The 17,763-nt window shown below is 42.8% G+C and overlaps 1 protein-coding gene across 3 annotated transcripts in view; it reads right to left on the reverse strand.

Annotated features, from left to right (window-relative positions):
* The window catches only part of tmem62 (transmembrane protein 62), an 80,659-nt gene extending 63,113 nt beyond the window's left edge, over positions 1-17,546 (reverse strand). Inside the window, exons 1-2 of one of the 3 annotated variants that reach the window (XM_067991116.1) lie at positions 17,309-17,546; positions 15,753-15,864 (exon numbers count right to left, since the gene is read on the reverse strand). In XM_067991116.1, coding sequence (XP_067847217.1) covers positions 15,753-15,864; positions 17,309-17,485 — 289 coding nt within the window. In that variant the 5' untranslated portion in view covers positions 17,486-17,546. Of the gene's footprint in view, positions 1-10,771; positions 10,906-15,752; positions 15,865-17,308 lie in introns of those variants that run through there. The other 2 variants (XM_067991118.1, XM_067991117.1) reach the window with 2 other exon arrangements.
* Between the last annotated feature and the right edge of the window lie 217 nt (positions 17,547-17,763).

A 17,763-nucleotide genomic window follows, 5' to 3' on the forward strand; every position in this document is an offset into this window, starting at 1 on the left:
ATGTTTATGGCCCCTAGCCCCTAGTTTTGGATTCCCCCACAAGTGGAAACATCTTCTCTACATGTACCCTATCAAACCCTTTCATAAGTTTAAAGACCTCTATCAGGTCACCCCTCAGCCTTTTTTCTAGAGAAAAGAGCCCCAGCCTGTTCAATCTTTCCTGATGGGTACAACCTCTTAATTCTGGTATCATCCTTGTAAATCTATTTTGCATCTTCTCCAATGCCTCTACATCTTTTTTGTAATATGGAGACCAGAACTGTGCACAATACTCCAAGTGTGGTCTAACCAAGTAGATTTAAGTTGCCTTTTGATTTTTTTTCTACCAATATGGCACAGTGCTTTGGTGTACCAACATGCTGTTAAGGTGGAAGCTTTGAATGTTGACTGCTGTTCCACTGTCAGACAAGGGTGGGAGTCAGGAAGAATTACACAGGCTAGAGCACCTTACTCTAGCAGCTTAAGGGGCAGCACACTGGCACTAGTTTCTGAGAGGGACTTTAAAACAACATGCAGTTTCTAAAAGAACATTTTAAGATGTGGTACGTTTATACATATTAGCCAACCTCCCGTGATTTGCTCTTGGTGACTCAGGGCAGTGGAGGTGGTGTTTAGCAGTGGAAACAGGGAGATAGATTAATAAATAAGTTTGTTCCTCATTTCGCAGTTACATAAATCTGTCCATGTCTCACAAGAAGAGAAGGCACTTCCATTTTTTGTTATGAAACCAGACATTTGGCCTTCCAAAAGACTAGTCTGGGTTGTAGCTCTTTAGCATAAATTCATGTCTCTCTATCTAAGCACATTTTTTATATATAATTAGGTGCAGGAGCCGGCTGAGTGTGATTAAATCTTTAACTCAGCTACAGAGGTGGTTTCATTGAGGCCAGCCCATCACTGGCTGCAACAATATTAAACTGATTAAAAAGTCACGTACAGAAATACAATACGAAAATTACATTTAACTGACCAGTTTTACATAAATTAAAACACATTAACCGGGTTAAGTAAGCCTGCATAACCATCAGTTTTTCTAAACACGGACTTAAACGCCAATATTTTGCCTTACAGTTCCTTCTGTTTCTTTTGTACGCAAGAGGTACAGTCCCCACCACCTACATCGTCCCCACTTATCCCGGACAGCCTCCTATATTGGGCAAATGGCGCTAACCATTTGCTATTACCGTAGAATGACAAAGAATTTATAGCACAGAAACAGGCCATTCAGCCCAACATGTAAAACGTCAGGATATTTTGTCTATGCCGGTGTTTTTGCTCCATTCGAGCCTCCTTCCTCCTTACTTCCTCTCATCTGATCAAGATATCCTTCTATTCCTTTCTCCCTCATGTGTTTATCTAGCTTCCCCTTAAATGCATCTATGCTATTCGCTACAACTATTCTATATGGTAGCAAGTCCCACATTCTGATCTCTCGCTGGGTAAAGAACATGTCAATCACGAAGACGGCGCTTAAACCGTATTAAGTGTTCTTGAACGATGATTTCAATTGAAATGGGAGGTTATTGGGAATGGGACAATTAGTGTTATCGTTTGCTCTGGAATCGGGCTTCATTTAACTCATCCTCCTACCAGACCTCCGTCCCCCCCGTCGCAGTCTGACCACCTCTTAAAAGGTTCCAAGGCCAAACAAAATATCCTGACGTTTTACATGTTCTTCTAGAATTATCCTGAGTTCTTTTATGTCTCCACTACTTCACACCCATCGTTTATTTGCTACACTGGCCACAGCGTATAAGCAGCCAAATAGCGTTGACACCAACGAGCCTACTATAAGCGGTGGGGACATAAGTACATTGTTATGAGAGCAAAAATAATACAAATTATAATTCTTTTCAAAGACTGCTCCTCAGCTATAATATCAAATCGTCAGACTTTCCCATGTGTTTAAGATGCAAGTTATTAGTGAAGGCCAATATAAAAGTGAAGAATAATTATAAACCAATTTGCATCTAATCCCTCTCCCAAATTGTAACACCCAAAGTATGACTGGCAAAATGTGCACTAGATGCAAGACTTCTTTTTACATGCTAGTAGGGCATTACTCACAGTAAGTCCGATATACATTGTTTTACAAAGACATGACTGTTATTCCATACAATACAAACGTGCTGTCAGAGTGAAACTGTATCTCTTCAAGGCCACAAACTCTAACTGCTATTAAGTAAAATTGGGTGAGTTCATCCAGAGCTTAATTACAATTCGTACTATAGGTCAGAACCCTAGCTCTGTCTTTATTTGTCAATGGGTACAGGGGTGTAGTGGTTATGTTACTGGACCAGTTATCCCGTGGCCTGCACTAATAATCCAGGGAACATGACAGTTTGAGAATTTGAATTCAGTTAAATAAATAAATCTGGAAATAAAAAGCTAGTCTCAGTAGAAGTGACCATGAAGCTGTCAGTTTGTCGTAAAAACCCAACTGGTTCACTAATGTCCTTTAGGAAAGGAAACCATACCTGGTCTGGCCGACATGTGACTCCAATATCACACCAACGTGGTTGACTCTTAACTGCCCTCTGAAGTGGCAAGCTACTTGGTTGTATCAAACCACAACTAAGAATACACCTTGGAATGGGCAATAAATTGCGTCCTTGCCTGCATCCCGAGAATGAATTAAACGAGGCTGTGGATATTCTGACTCCAGTATTTTCTGTTGCTACAAACTTTCATTCCAAATACTGTCTTTGTTTACTTTTGTTTTTAAGTATGACAGAGAACAGTGATTGATACCTTTTTATTACATGGCTAGCGAGTTTCATCTGGTGCTACTCCTGGTAAGTAACAGAATGTGCATTTTTTCCTAAGTGCCGGCCATGGCTCAGTGGTAGCACTCTTGCCTCTGTGTCAGAGGGTTGTGATTTCAAGCCCCACTCAAGTGACTTTAGCACATAATCCAGGCTGACACTCAAATGCAGTACTGAGGTAGTGCTGCACTGTCGGAGGTGCCATCTTTCAGATGAGATGCTAAATCGAGGACCCGTCTGCCCTCTGAGGCGGATATAAAAGATCCCAAGGCATTATTTGAAGAGCAGGGGAGCTCTCCCCGGTGTTCAGGCCAATATTTATCCCTCAATCAACATCACAAACAAATTATCTGGTCATTATCACATTGCTGTTTGCGGGGCCTTGCTGTGCGCAAATTGGCTGCTGCGTTTCCTACATTACAACAGTGACTACGTTTCAAAAGTATTTAATTGGCTGTAAAGCGCTTTGGGATGTCCTGAGGTCATGAAAGGCGCTATATAAATGCAAGATGTGATTCGTAGCACGTAGCATTCGTAACAAATGGACGAGTTAACAACACAAATAACTACGTATGGGTATGATCTTGTGGCCATTACAGAAACATGGCTGCAGGTTGACAACGACTGGGAATTAAATATGCCAGGGTATTTAACAATCAGGAAGGACAGGCAGGAAGGAAGGGGAGGTGGGGTGGCTATGTTAATAAAGGAAGGAATCACTGTAATACAGAGAAATAATATTGGGACAAAGGATCAGGATAATGAAACAGTTTGGGTAGAGATAAGGAATAATAAGGGGTAAAAAACACTATTGGGCGTAGTATATAGGCCTCCTAATAGTTGCAACTCTGCTGGAAGAAGTATTAATCAGGAAATAGTCAGGGCATGTAATAAGGGAACAGCTATAATTATGGGGGATTTTAACTATCATATTAACTGAACAAATCAAATTGGGCAGGGCAGCCTTGAGGAAGAGTTTATTGAGTGTATTAGGGATGGATTTCTTGAGCAGTATGTAACTGATCCTACAAGGGGGCAAGCAACCTTGGACCTGGTCCTGTGTAATGAGCCAGGATTAATTAATAATGTCCTAGTTAAGGATCCCCTTGGAATGAGTGACCATAACATGGTTACATTCCATATCCAAGTAGAGAGTGAGAAGGTTGGTTCTCAAACAAGCGTACTGAGCTTGAATAAAGGAGACTATGATGGTATGAGAGCGGAATTGATTAAAGTGGACTGGGAAAATAGATTAAAGGGTAAGACGGTATATGAGCAGTGGTGTTCATTCAAAGAGTTATTTTACAACTTTCAAAAAATATATATTCCACTGAGGAAAAAAGGGTGTAAAAGAAATGACAGCCATCCGTGGCTAAGTAAAGAAATTAAGGATAGTATCCGACTAAAAACAAGGACATATAAGGTAGCCAAACTTAGTGGGAGGATAGAAGATTGAGAAGTCTTCAAAAGACAGCAAAAAGTAACTAAAGGATTGATTAAGAAAAGGAAGATAGATTATGAAAATAAATTAGCAAAAAATATAAAAACAGATAGCAAGAGTTTCTACAGTTATATAAAAAGAAAAAGGGTGGCTAAGGCAAACATAGGTCCCTTAGAGGATGAGACCGGTAAATTAATGGTGGGAAACATGGAGATGGCAAAAATGCTGAACAAATATTTTGTTTCAGTCTTTACGGTAGAGGACACTAAGAATATCCCAACACTGGACAAACAGGGGGCTGTGGGAGGGGAGGAGCTAAATACGATTAAAATCACTAAGGAATTGGTACTCAGTACGGATAAATCCCCTGGACCTGATGGCTTACATCCTAGGGTCTTGAGGGAAGTGGCAGCAGGGATTGTGGATGCTTTGGTAATAATTTTCCAAAATTCTCTGGACTCGGCAAAGGTCCCGGCAGATTGGAAAACTGCTAATGTAACACAATTATTTAAAAAGGGTAGTTGGCAGAAGGCTGGAAATTATAGACCAGTTAGCCTAACATCTGTGGTGGGTAAAATTTTGGAGTCTATTATTAAGGAGACAGTAACGGAACATTTAGATAAACATAATTTAATAGGACAAAGTCAGCATGGCTTTATGAAGGGGAAGTCATGTCTGACAAATTTTGCTTGAATTCTTTGAGTACATAATGTACAGGGTGGATAAAGGGGAACCAGTGGACGTAGTGTATTTAGACTTCCAGAAGGCATTCGACAAGGTGCCACATAAAAGATTATTGCTCAAGATAAAGAATCACTGGATTGGGGGTAATATTCTGGCATGGGTGGAGGATTGGTTATCCAACAGGAAGCAGAGAGTTGGGATAAATGGTTCATTCTCGGACTGGCAACCAGTAGCCAGTGGTGTTCCGCAGGGGTCGGTGCTGGGTCCCCAACTCTTTACAATCTATATTAACGATTTGGAGGAGGGGACCGAGTGTAACATATCAAAGTTTGCAGATGATACAAAGATGGGAGGGAAAGTAGAGAGTGAGGAGGACATAAAAAACCTACAAGGGGATATAGACAGGCTGGGTGAGTGGGCGGAGATTTGGCAGATGCAATACAATATTAGAAAATGTGAAGTTATGCACTTTGGCAGGAAAAATCAGAGAGCAAGTTATTATCTTAATGGCGAGAAACTGGAAAGTACTGCAGTACAAAGGGATCTGGGGGTCCTAGTGCAAGAAAATCAAAAAGTTAGTATGCAGGTGCAGCAGGTGATCAAGAAGGTCAACGGAATGTTGGCTTTTATTGCTCGGGGGATAGAATATAAAAACAGGGAGGTATTGCTGCAGTTATGTAAGGTATTGGTGAGACCACACCTGGAATACTGCATACAGTTTTGGTGTCCATACTTAAGAAAAGACATACTTGCTCTCGAGGCAGTACAAAGAAGGTTCACTCGGCTAATCCCGGGGACGAGGGGGTGGACATATGAGGAGAGGTTGAGTAGATTGGGACTCTACTCATTGGAGTTCAGAAGAATGAGAGGCGATCTTATTGAAACATATAAGATTGTGAAGGGGCTTGATCGGGTGGATGCGGTAAGGATGTTCCCAAGGATGGGTGAAACTAGAACTAGAGGGCATAATCTTAGAATAAGGGGCTGCTCTTTCAAAACTGAGATGAGGAGAAACTTCTTCACTCAGAGGGTAGTGGGTCTGTGGAATTTGATGCCCCAGGAAGCTGTGGAAGCTACATCATTAAATAAATTTAAAACAGAAATAGACAGTTTCCTAGAAGTAAAGGGAATTAGGGGTTACGGGGAGCGAGCAGGAAATTGGACATGAAGCTGAGTTCAGATCGGTCAAGGCCCTGTGGGTGGCGGAGCGGGCCCAGGGGCTGAGTGGTCCTGCTCCTACTTCTTGTGTTCCTTAGATTTGAGGTTAGGACCAGATCAGCCATGATCTTATTGAATGGCGGAGCAGGCTCGAGGGGCCGATTGGCCTACTCTTGCTTCTATTTCTTATATTCTTAAATCTTTCTTCTTTTAGGTTGGACGATACACTTTTTTAAGGATGGGTGTGTTGTTCATGTGAACAACGTATCATTCTGCTGCCAAGATAGAGCTGTGTCCCTTTTAGGGCATCAAGTCTAATTGACCTCACGCTGTTTACTTAACAGCAATCCGATTTTAATTGCTCTTGAGGCTGCAAGTCAGAACCCAGGATGAAGTGGCTGGCTTCCTTTCTCTTTCTGTGTGGTTATAACGTCAGTGAGAGGCTACAGACATTCTGGCTTGTGTGTCAATTTACCGACCGACCATCTGTCTGTCTGTGTGTCTGTGTCTGTCTATCTATATATATACTTTTATGCGTGAAGAACATGGGTGCATAGACAAACCATTATTATATTACCAGTGGATTTCATTGGCAATGCTGATGGTAAATCATAATATGTTGTTTTACAATGACAGGAGTGTTATACCAAGTAATGCAGGATGTACCATTCTGCTGCTAAGGTGAAGCTCTGTCTCGATAAGGTCACAAATGGTAACTGTTAAGTAAAGAGAGCCCTAGGTTAATCATTGGTGAGGGAATTATGGGGATCGAGGTCAACCAGAGTTTAATTGCTCTTCAGGTTGCAAGTCAGAACTCAGGACGAATTATCTCGCTTTCCTTTTTTTTGTAGTGTAATTTTAAAGGTTATTTTCTAAGTCAGAGCCTATTAACATTCTGACTCCTGTGTTACTCAGATGTTCTGTTGTTGGAGGAATTCCTCTGTACATTTCAAATTACTGGCATTTTAAAAATAAATAACATTTGGAAGAAATATGAGCCTATCAGCTGTAATAAATTTATCTATAATTAAATTCAACACAGTAAAGATGATGGGAAATACAGGAAAAGTTGTAAATTGTATCCCTGTGATTTATATCAATTAGTGTTAATTGTATTCAGGTGGTGCATATCAACTGGGGACTCTTGTATCCATTTATAGGAGGGAGCTTATCTAGGGGTTGGGGGTGGGGGGTGGGGGGTGGGGGAGTAAAACAGGGATCTGAGAATAAAGGCTTGGAAGCAACTGAAGACCAGGCTCTCGTATACTATCCTTCACCACCTGGCCATCCAATTTATTACAAAAGTGTGCATATTACCATTTTATTTACATTCGTGGCTATCCTGTGGCATTGCTCATAGTGAGTCAGAGAATGCGCTATAGAATCAGAGACTCAATACAACACAGGAGGCCATTTGGCCTATCGGCCCTTGCCGGCACTTTGAAACGGCTATCTAATTCGTCCCATTCCCTTGCTCTTTCTTCATAGCCCTGCAAATTTCCCCCCTTCAAGTATTCATTCGATTCTCTTTTGACAGTAATTATTGAATCTGCCTCCACCACGCTTTCAGGCAGTGCAATCCAGATCATAACTCGCTGCGTAAAAATGTTTCCTCATGTCACCTCTGGCTCTTTTGCCAATCACCTTAAATCTGTGTCCTCTGGATACTGACCCTTCTGCCACTGGAAACAGTTTCTCCTTACCTACTCTATCAAAACTCTTCATGATTTTGAACACCGCCACCAAATCTCCTCTCAACCTTCTCTGTTCTAAGGAGAACAACCCCAGCTTCTCCACATAACTGAAGTCCCTCATCCCTGGTACCATTCTAGTAAATCTCTTCCGAACCCTCTCTAAGGCCTTGACATCCTTCCTAAAGTATGGTGGCCAGAGTTGGCCATAATACTCCAGCTGGGGCCTAACCAATGTTTTATAAAGATTTGGCATAATTTCCTTGCTTTTGTACTCTATACCTCTATTAATAAAGCCAAGGATCCCATATGCCTTTTTAACAGCCTTCTCAACTTGTCCTGCCACCTTCGACTTGTGTACATACACCCCAGGTCTCTCTGTTCCTGCAACCCCTTTAAATTGGACCATTTAGTTTATATTGCCCCTCCTCATTCTTCCCACCAAAATGCATCACTTCACACTTCTCTACATTGAATTTCATCTGCCATGTGTCTGCCCATTTCACCAATCTGTCCATGGCCTCCTGAAGTCTGTTACTATCCTCCTCACAGTTTACTACATTTCCAAGTTTGATGTCATCTGCAAAATTTGAAATTATGCCCTGTACACTCAAGTCCAGGTCATTAAAATATATCAAAAAGAGCAGTGGTCCTAATACCGACCCCTCGGGAACACCGTTGTATACTTCCCTCCAGACTGAAAAACAACCGTTCATCACTACTCTCTGCTTTCTGTCCCTTAGCCAATTTTGTATGCACGCAGCCACTGCCCCTTTAATCCCATGGGCTTTAATTTTGCTAACAAATCTATCATGTGATGCTTTATCAAACACCTTTTGAAAGTCCATATACACAACATCAACTGCACTACCTGCATCAACCTTCTCTGTTACTTCATCAAAGAACTCAATCAAGTTCGTCAAACACGATTTGCCTTTAACAAATCCGTGCTAGCTTTCATTTATTAACCCATATTTTTCAAGTGTCAATTAATTTTATCCCTGATTATTGTCTCTAAAAGTTTCCCCACCACTGACGTTAGGCTGACTGGCCTGTAATTGCCGGGTTCATCCCTCTCCCCTTTTTTGAACAGGGGTGTAACATTTGCAATCCTCCAGTCCTCCCATATCTAAGGAGGATCGGAAGATTGTGGCCAGAGCCTCTGCAATTTCCACCCTTACTTCCCTCAGTAACCTAGGATGCACCCAATCTGAACAGGGTTACTTTTATAAACTTTGAGTACTGCCAACCTTTTTAGTACCAACTCTTCATCTATTTTTATCCTATCCAATTTCTCGACTACCTCCTGCTTTACTGTGACATTTTCAGCATCCTCTTTAGTGAAGACAGATGCAAAGTATTCATTTAGTACCTCAACCATGCCCTCTGCCTCCACAAGATGATCTTTTTTGTCCCTAATTGACTCCACCCTTCCTTTGACTACCTTTTTACTGTTTATAAAAGACTTTTGGGTTCCCTTTTATGTTATCCACTAATCTGTTCTCAAGCTCTCTTTTTGCCCCTCATTCCCTTTTTTTAGATCTCTCCTGTAATTTTTGTATTCAGCTTGGTTCTTCACTGAATTATGAACCTGACATTTATCATAAGCCTCCTTTTTCTGTTTCATTTTAATCTCTATATCTTTAGTCATCCAGGGAGCTCTAGCTTTAGACGTCCTTCCTTTCCCCCTCGTGGGAATGTGTCTGATCTGTACCCGAACTATCTCCTCTTTGAAGGTCTCCCATTGCTCATTACCATTATCCATGCCAATCTTTGATTCAAATCCACCTGGGCCAGATCTCTTTTCAACTCACTGAAATTAGCTCTCCTCCAGTTTAGTATTTTCACATTTGATTTTTCCTTGTCCTTTTCCATAACTACTCTAAACCTAATGATATTATGATCACTGTTTCCCAAATGCTCCCCCACTGAAACATGCTCCACCTGCCCCACTTCATTCTCCATAACTAGATCCAGCACTGCTTCCTTCCTTGTTGAGCTGGAAACATACCAATCAAGAAAGTTCTCTTGTGCATATTTCAGGAATTCATCCCCCTCTTTGCCCTTTACACTGTTATTTTCCCAGACTATATTGGGATCATTGAAGTCCTCCATTATCACTACTCTAAAGTTCTTGCATCTTTCTGCAATTTGCTCCTCTATGTCCTTCCCATTATTTGGTGCCCTATGTTATACACCCAGTAGCGTAATAGCTCCTCTATTGTTCCTTAATTCTAACCAAATAGATTTTGTCTTTGAACCCCTAAGTACATCATCCCTTTCTAGTACTGTAACAGTATCTTTGATCAGCACTGCCAAACCCCTCCCTCCTTTTTTCCTTCCCTATCTTTCCTGAAAACATTGTAGCCAGAAATATTAAGTGCCCATTCATCCCCTTCTTTGAGCCAGGTCTCTGTTATTGCCACTATATCATAATCCCATGTGGCTACTTGTGCCTGCAGCTCACCAACCTTATTTACCACACATGCATTTACGCACATGCACTCCAAATCCATCTTAGTCTGCCACGCATTTCCCCCATTTGATCCCTCCTATTTCTGAACTACTCTTTATTCTAACGCTGTTTGTCTCTCCCAGTCCTCTGTGCACTTTGTATCTCCTCTGATACATCCTGGTGCCCCTCCCCCTGCCAAATTAGTTTAAACCCTCCCCCACAGCACCAGTTAACCTCCCCGCAAGGACATTGGTCCAAACCCTGTTGAGGTACAACCCGTCCGGCCTGTACAGTTCCCTTCTACCCCAAAACTGATCCCAATGCCCCAGGAATCTGAAGCCCTCCCTCCTGCACCATTTTGTTAACCTGTCTTGTCTTACTGCTCCTATATGCTCACTAGCACATGGCACTGGGAGTAATCCAGAGATTACTACCTTTGAGGTCCTACTCTTTTAACTTCCTCCTTAGCTCCTGAAACACTGTCTGCAGGACCTCGATCCTTTTCCTTCCTATGTCATTGGTTCCAACATGGACCACGACTTCTGGCTGTTCCCCCTTCCCACCTATCTTCTTTTACCTGTCTCTGTTGTCTTCATGTCGTGGGCAACTGGGAATGTCGGTGGGCTGCTTCCCTTCTGCCTTTTTGCTTGTATTTCTCTCTCCTTTTTTGGTTTTCTGGCTCTTTAGCTCCTCCCGTGCTTTTGCTGCACTTTGTGCTCTTTTGCTGGTCTCTGTTCTGCTTCCCTCCTCTTTACCTTCTGTGTCTGTTCTTTTGTGATTTTTTTTGTTCTTTCTCTCTCTCGCCTCTTCTGCTCTTCTTTCTCTCTTCCTCCCCGTCCCTCTCTCGTCTTTCTGTATTATTAGGGAGGAATCCAGCCAGGGTCACTATTCCAGACACAGTTGCCAGGTTGGGAAGGTAGCAACCAGGGCCGTGGAATGGCGGGAGGGGCGCAGGAGGAATCTGCCAGGGCTCCAGGTCAGCATTGAGGAGCAAGGAGTGGGGGGGTGGGAAAAATCAGGCCAGGGTCAAAAAAAAGGTTAGACAAATGATACAGTGGAGCACGGTGTCACCTTTCCTGGAGACACGAAGCAGGAGATGGGAGGAAAGGTAAGCTAAGCAGATTGTAAGCTATGCTATAAATTTAACTATGACAGCCTGGCATTTGACATGATACATCCAGATAATACAGAATTGCTTGCTATAAACAAGAGTGCAAGTTTTGTCATTTTGGGCATTATACATGTATATGTGTATTTTTAAAAAAAAATCACACTGCATTTGCTACCATTTCATATAAAAATTGCAACAAATTACAACCAAACAGGTGTGGAAAATACCAATCAAACATGCCAAGGTGTCAGTCAGTAACACTCTTGCCTCTGTCAGAAGGTTGTGGGTTCAAGCCACACTCCAGGGACTTGAGCATATAATCCAGGCTGACGCTCCAGTGCAGTACGGAGGGAGTGCTGCACTGTCAGAGGTGCCATCTTTTGGATGAGACGTTAAACTAAGGTCCTGTCTTCCCTCTCAGGTGGACGTAAAAGATCCCCTGGCAATTTTCGAAGAGCAGGGGAGTTCTCCCCGGTGTCCTGGCCAATATTTATCCCTCAACCAACATCACTAAAACACATTATCTGGTCATTATCACATTGTTGTTTGTGGGAGCTTGCTTTGCACAAATTGGCTGCTGCATTTCCTACATTACAACAGTGACTGAACTCAAAATTACTTAATTGACTGTGAAGTGCTATGGGAAGTCCTGAGGTCCTGAAAGGTGCTATATAAATGCAAGAGTTTACCAGTGTCATCACTGTCAACTGAAGAAATTCAACAAGGTTTGCAGGCTATAATTCCCAGCATGCATCTGTGATGATAACTCAGAAGTTTTTGATGGACAGAACAACTGACCATGAACTGACCATACCAGGATTTGCTGCTTGTAAACCCTTCCTCCTGTGTATCAATGGAAAATTACTTCAGATGAAAACACCCAGATAAATAATTTTAGGAGCAATGAATGTAACTGGAATTTAAAACCAAAACAAGGTAAAGCATGAACTTGACAATTTTTATCATCACTTTCTTGCAAAATAAACGTAAGCTACTATATTCAAGGGGTTGGTTATTTAGTGAATGCAGCATATTACAGGTATGACAAATGATACCATTCACTTTGAATTTTATATTGTTTAATCTTTATATTTTGTAATGTATTCTAAACGGTTACACCAAGTGTATTTTATGTTTATTATCGAACACAAAATCAACCAGCAAAACAAAATGATTAATATAAACAGCAGACATTCTGGAACAACTGTACCATTTTTCAAGTTTGAAGAAAGGTTCTGAATAAAAATCGTGAATTTTAAACTTGTTTATTTAAGCAGAACCGTTTAGTAACACTAAGTAATTTTGCAGCGATATTGAGTAAAGAAAGAAATATACCAGTTAGTTTATGGGTCTGTTTTATCTATTTCCTGGCCATCCATATTAAAAACCATTACCCTAAACAAACTGCTCCCTCCAGTGAGACATGACCAGATTTGTTTATGTAACTGCGGTGTACGAGGGAACACATTTATCTACCTGCAGTCAATACAGCTATTGTCCAGCAACCAAATAAACACTTCCTGTGCCTTCTCTGAGGAAACATCTTATAGAATTGCTTCTGTAGAGATGTGCACCCTTTTGCATTAGTGTAACCTTTGACACAGTGACCAATGTCTACTAATGTATATAATCTACAAATTCTTCTTTAAACGAAAATACTTATCACACTGTTTTCATTGTGACTCATTCTTAGCCAGAACCTTAAAACTGTGGAGCCTTTTCTGACATTCCATATCCTTTTCAAACCCAAGCTGCATCCCACCTAACCACCACTACTTAATCTCTCTCATCTTCTCTCTCACTCTTTATAACCTTGGTGAACCTTGGGCTTTACCTAGGTTTCTCAATTTAATAAAAACCTAGAACCTGATGTAATGGACCACCACTAATCTGTCTCTCTCACTTGAAGCTTATTTTGGGCACCTCAGTGTGATATATCACTACCTTGACTCAGTTGGTAGCACTCTCACCTCAGTCAGAAGATTGTGGGTCCAAACCCCACTCATGAGACTTGAACACATAATCTAGGCAGCCACCTCAGTGCAATACTGAGGGAGTGCTGTACTGTCTGAGATGCCGTCTTTTGGATGAGATGTTAAAACGAGGCCCCGCCTACCCTGGACTTCAAAGGCCCCATGGCACTAATTCAAAGAAGAGCAGGGGAGTTCTCCACGGTGTCCTGATCAATATTTATCCCTCAACCAACATCACTAAAACAGATGTTCTGGTCATTCTCTCATTGCTGTTAGTGGGACCTTGCTGTGTGTAAATTGGCTGCCGCCTTTCCATACATTATGACAGTGACTACACTTCAACAGTACTTCATTGGCTGTAAAGCACTTTGAGATGCCCTGAGGTCGTGAAAGGTGCTGTATAAACGTTCTTTCTATTCATTTAATGCATGTTTTCTATTTTTCCTTTTTCTCATACAGTGACTACACTTCAAAAGTACTTAAAAGCGTTTTGGGATATCCTGAGGTCATGAAAGGCGCTATACAAATGCAAGTTCTTTCTTTCTTCATCTATGTCACAGCATGGTGTATTGGTTCTGTAACGCACTATACCACAGACTGGTGTGATACAAGTTAGCGACCATGAGTTTCTGCAGTGCGAGTACCAAACCTCAGAGGCTGTCTGCTTCCCATTACGGTATGGTTAACCAGGCACTTCCCACAGGGAGGGATGATAGGTCACTCTAGACTGCACTTACACATAGACCGGCAGGCAGCTATGTGTCAGGATTTGTAGGGTTCTTGACTATCTGTCCTTTAAACTGGAGAACAGTGTGGGCAGATATGGGAAAAAAATGTAAAAATAATTCAGACCCCATCTGGAGTACTGCGTTCAGTTTTGGGCACTGCACCTCAGGAAAGATATATTGGCCTTGGAGGGGGTGCAGCACAGATTCATCAGAATTATACTGGGCCTACAATTATTTAATTACGAGGACATGATTTTTCTATGATTTCTATTTTACAGGGCTACGGGGAAAGGGTGGGGGAGTGGGACTAGCTGGATTGCTCTTGCATAGAGCCGGCGCGGGCTCGATGGGCTGAATGGCCTCCTTCCGTGCTGTAACCTTTATGATTTCTTTCTGGTTTGCATAAATTTGGCTTGTATACCCTTGAGTTTAGAAGGTTGAGGGATGATCTAATCGCCATCTTTAAAATATTTAAGGGTAGATGCAGAGGAGCTATTTCCTCTGATGGGGGAAATCCAGAACAAGGGGGCATAACCTTAGAATTAGAGCTAGGCCATTCAGAAGTGAAATCAGGAAGCACTTTTTTTTTACACAAAGGGTAGTGGAAATCTGGAACTCTTCCCCCAAAATGTTATGGATGTTGGGGGTCAATTGACATTTTCAAGACTGAGACTATCAGATTTTTATTAGGTAAGGGTATCAAAAGGCAGGTAATTGGAATTAAGATACAGATCAGCCATGATCTCATTGAACAGGCTCGAGGGGCTGAGTGGCCTACCCCTGTTCCTGTTATTTAAAATGTACACTTGTTAGTTTTATGACCTTTCTCCTCTTCCCGCCCCTTAAAACATTTACACAGTTAACTCAGCCAATTATTCACTATGACAAAAAGGTCTAATACCAGGGGACACAAATTTAAGCACCGGGAGATTAGGAATAAGAGAAGTCAAGTGAAGCCAAAGGCTAATATCGTTTCCCGAGAAGACTCTTGAAGCAGACGATTTAATGGAACGAAGAAGCAATTAGAAAAAGGGGAGGGATAGGGTAAGAAGACAAGTTAGAGCTTAACAGTCTTTTCCTGTTCCTACAAATCAATGTTCTAAAGTCAATGTTAACACTTTTACCAACCAGTCAGATTTATTTACAACAGCTCTAAACTCTTGTTATTTTTCTCCTATCTGAACTTTTTATGCAAAAAGGTCTCACTGAACTCCACCTAATTCATTAATAATGGAACATGTAATTTAAACTTTACAAGGGCTCGAGTGAATGTCACCTCCAACAGTTTACTTAAACTCAAGTACAGGTCAAGGTCGGTCAAAGGCTGTTACTATACAATTAAATTTCCAAAGCCTTGAAAATGATAGTGCCATGTTTCTCACGGTGAGTATAAAATGTCTCCAACATTTTTATTGAAGCACTGTCAGTACCGTACTTGTACTCTTTGATGTATATTGTTTTCCCTTGAATAACCCTATTTTCAACAAACATTACACAGCCCTGTCATTTTATTTATTGACTGCTCATTAACCTCCATTTAAATTAAAAAAAACTTATAAATGGTCTCAGAAATCAACAATAATTGAAAATATAGGTTCGAATCAACTCTCTGGTTGAGAACATGGTCTAGAGTCCTATAATATTGCTGCCAGTTTGTTGGACGCCCCTATGCAGATTTAGAATAGTTGAGCAACCGCAAATCAATTGAAAACCAAACTATTTTTTTTATTGGGTTTGATGACCTACCTGTGACGAAAACGATTGCTGGCTTAATTACGTCAATGGTCTCTGTGCAAAATTTCTGAAAGTCAAGGGTTCTTTGGGGATCTACAAACCTACTGATATGGATGTCAGACACCTGAGCAGAAAAACATTTTGAGTTAAATCCACCATGAACAAAGCCAGTACATATATACTTTTAAAGGCAAGGTTAAAAATTCAGCATGATCAAAGCCTGAGTTTTTTTCCTCTACTACTTCCTTTAATAAACAAAAAAAAACACCAGCCACTGCCACCAAAACACACTGAACCTCCAGGTGTGTAATTCTACATTATGCCAATATATCTAGTATATCATGCGAATCTGTCCTTAATATTGTATGAATGTATCCTTCCACATCTCTCAGCAACAAGCAGAATGACTCTCTTAGCATGCTAACTACTATAAGATTCAGGGCAAGAAAAAAGATATATAAACTGCCCAAACAAGTCCAATGGTCTAGGTGAGTTGATGTTTTAAGTGGATTGTACTGCTGAAGATGCAGACTTTGTTGAATCTGGCAAATGGACATTTCTGTTTCTGCATGTTCCGCTAGGACCAGCATTTTCTTCTATATATTAGAGGCACTTGAGATGCTGGTCGTGAGATGATCTTGAATATCGGACTGTTCTAGTGCTGTGCCTCGATGTGTACTAGTTATAAAATGTGAGAAAAACCAAAAGAAAGCAGCAAAAATTAATTCAATCTCGCAGCAAGCTGCGTTGGTTCAGATTCACTTGTGCACCTGTCCCGTAAAGTGGTCCATGTTTGGGGGCAGAGAACAGAGGGAAAGACTGGTTATGGGATTAATTCATCTTAAATCTCAAAGGGCTTTTACATACCATGTGAATCTACCCTTGATATTGTATAAACCTCTCCTTCCTCATCTCTCAGCAGCTTGACTCTGTTACTATGCAAAGTACTATAAAGAGAGAGAGATGGTTTTTAAAAGGGTTCATTCATCTTAATTGAGAGCGGGTTTGCAGACTCAGTCTCCCTCTTGCTGCTCCTCCCCCGCTCGGGGTGCCCTGGCCCAGACAGGACGGGGAAGGGGCAGAAGCACCAGCCGGCGCGGTTTGGACGCAGACTATTGACTGACAGTCCGTGAGGGTGGGGGGGGGTGAGGGGGGGGGGGTGAGGGGGGGGGTGAGGGTGTGAGGGGGGGGGGTGAGGGTGTGAGGGGGGGGGGGTGAGGGTGTGAGGGGGGGGGTGAGGGTGGGGGGGGGGTGAGGGTGGGGGGGGGTGAGGGTGGGGGGGGGTGAGGGTGGTGAGGGGGGGGGTGAGGGGGGGGGTGAGGGGGGGGGTGAGGGGGGGGGGGGGGTGGGGGTGTGAGGGGGGGGGGTGGGGGTGTGAGGGGGGGGGGTGGGGGTGTGAGGGGGGGGGGGGGTGAGGGTGTGAGGGGGGGGGTGAGGGTGTGAGGGGGGGGGGGTGAGGGTGTGAGGGGGGGGGTGAGGGTGTGAGGGGGGGTGAGGGGGAGAGCCCGGGTATACAGGGTGACCCGCGGGCCTCTTTCAGCGGGCGGCTGTGGCCTGCGGTCCTTTACCTGTATGAACCAGAAGATGTTGTCCATGCCGGGGCCCGGGTAGGGCGGTTGACCGGCCCGCGGGTGGCCGCCGGCCCCGGAGATGGTGGGCTGCACGGTGTAATTCTCCAAGACGTAAGCGGTGAGGCAGGCCAACGACAGGCCGGCCGCGATCACCATGCTGAAGAGACGGAGCATCCTTGGCAGGTGGCGGCGGCGGTGAAATGGAGAATGCTCCACAACCCGGCTGGGCTTACAGCTCCCTGACAACCGGCGCACTTCCGGCATCCCGAGCTAGACATCCAAGAGCGACAATACAGCGCAGGGGGACAAGAGCCGCCCGGAGCACTAGGGATGGTAACCATGGGAACGCTGAGGCTGGAGGACAATAAGGAACTTGAGCTATATGGAGAGACTGGAGATGTCCTGCTTAGAGCAGAGAAGGTAAAGGGGAGACTTAACAGGGATGTTCAAAA

The sequence above is a fragment of the Heptranchias perlo genome, chromosome 10 (assembly GCF_035084215.1).
Source record: "Heptranchias perlo isolate sHepPer1 chromosome 10, sHepPer1.hap1, whole genome shotgun sequence".
NCBI lineage: Eukaryota > Metazoa > Chordata > Chondrichthyes > Hexanchiformes > Hexanchidae > Heptranchias > Heptranchias perlo.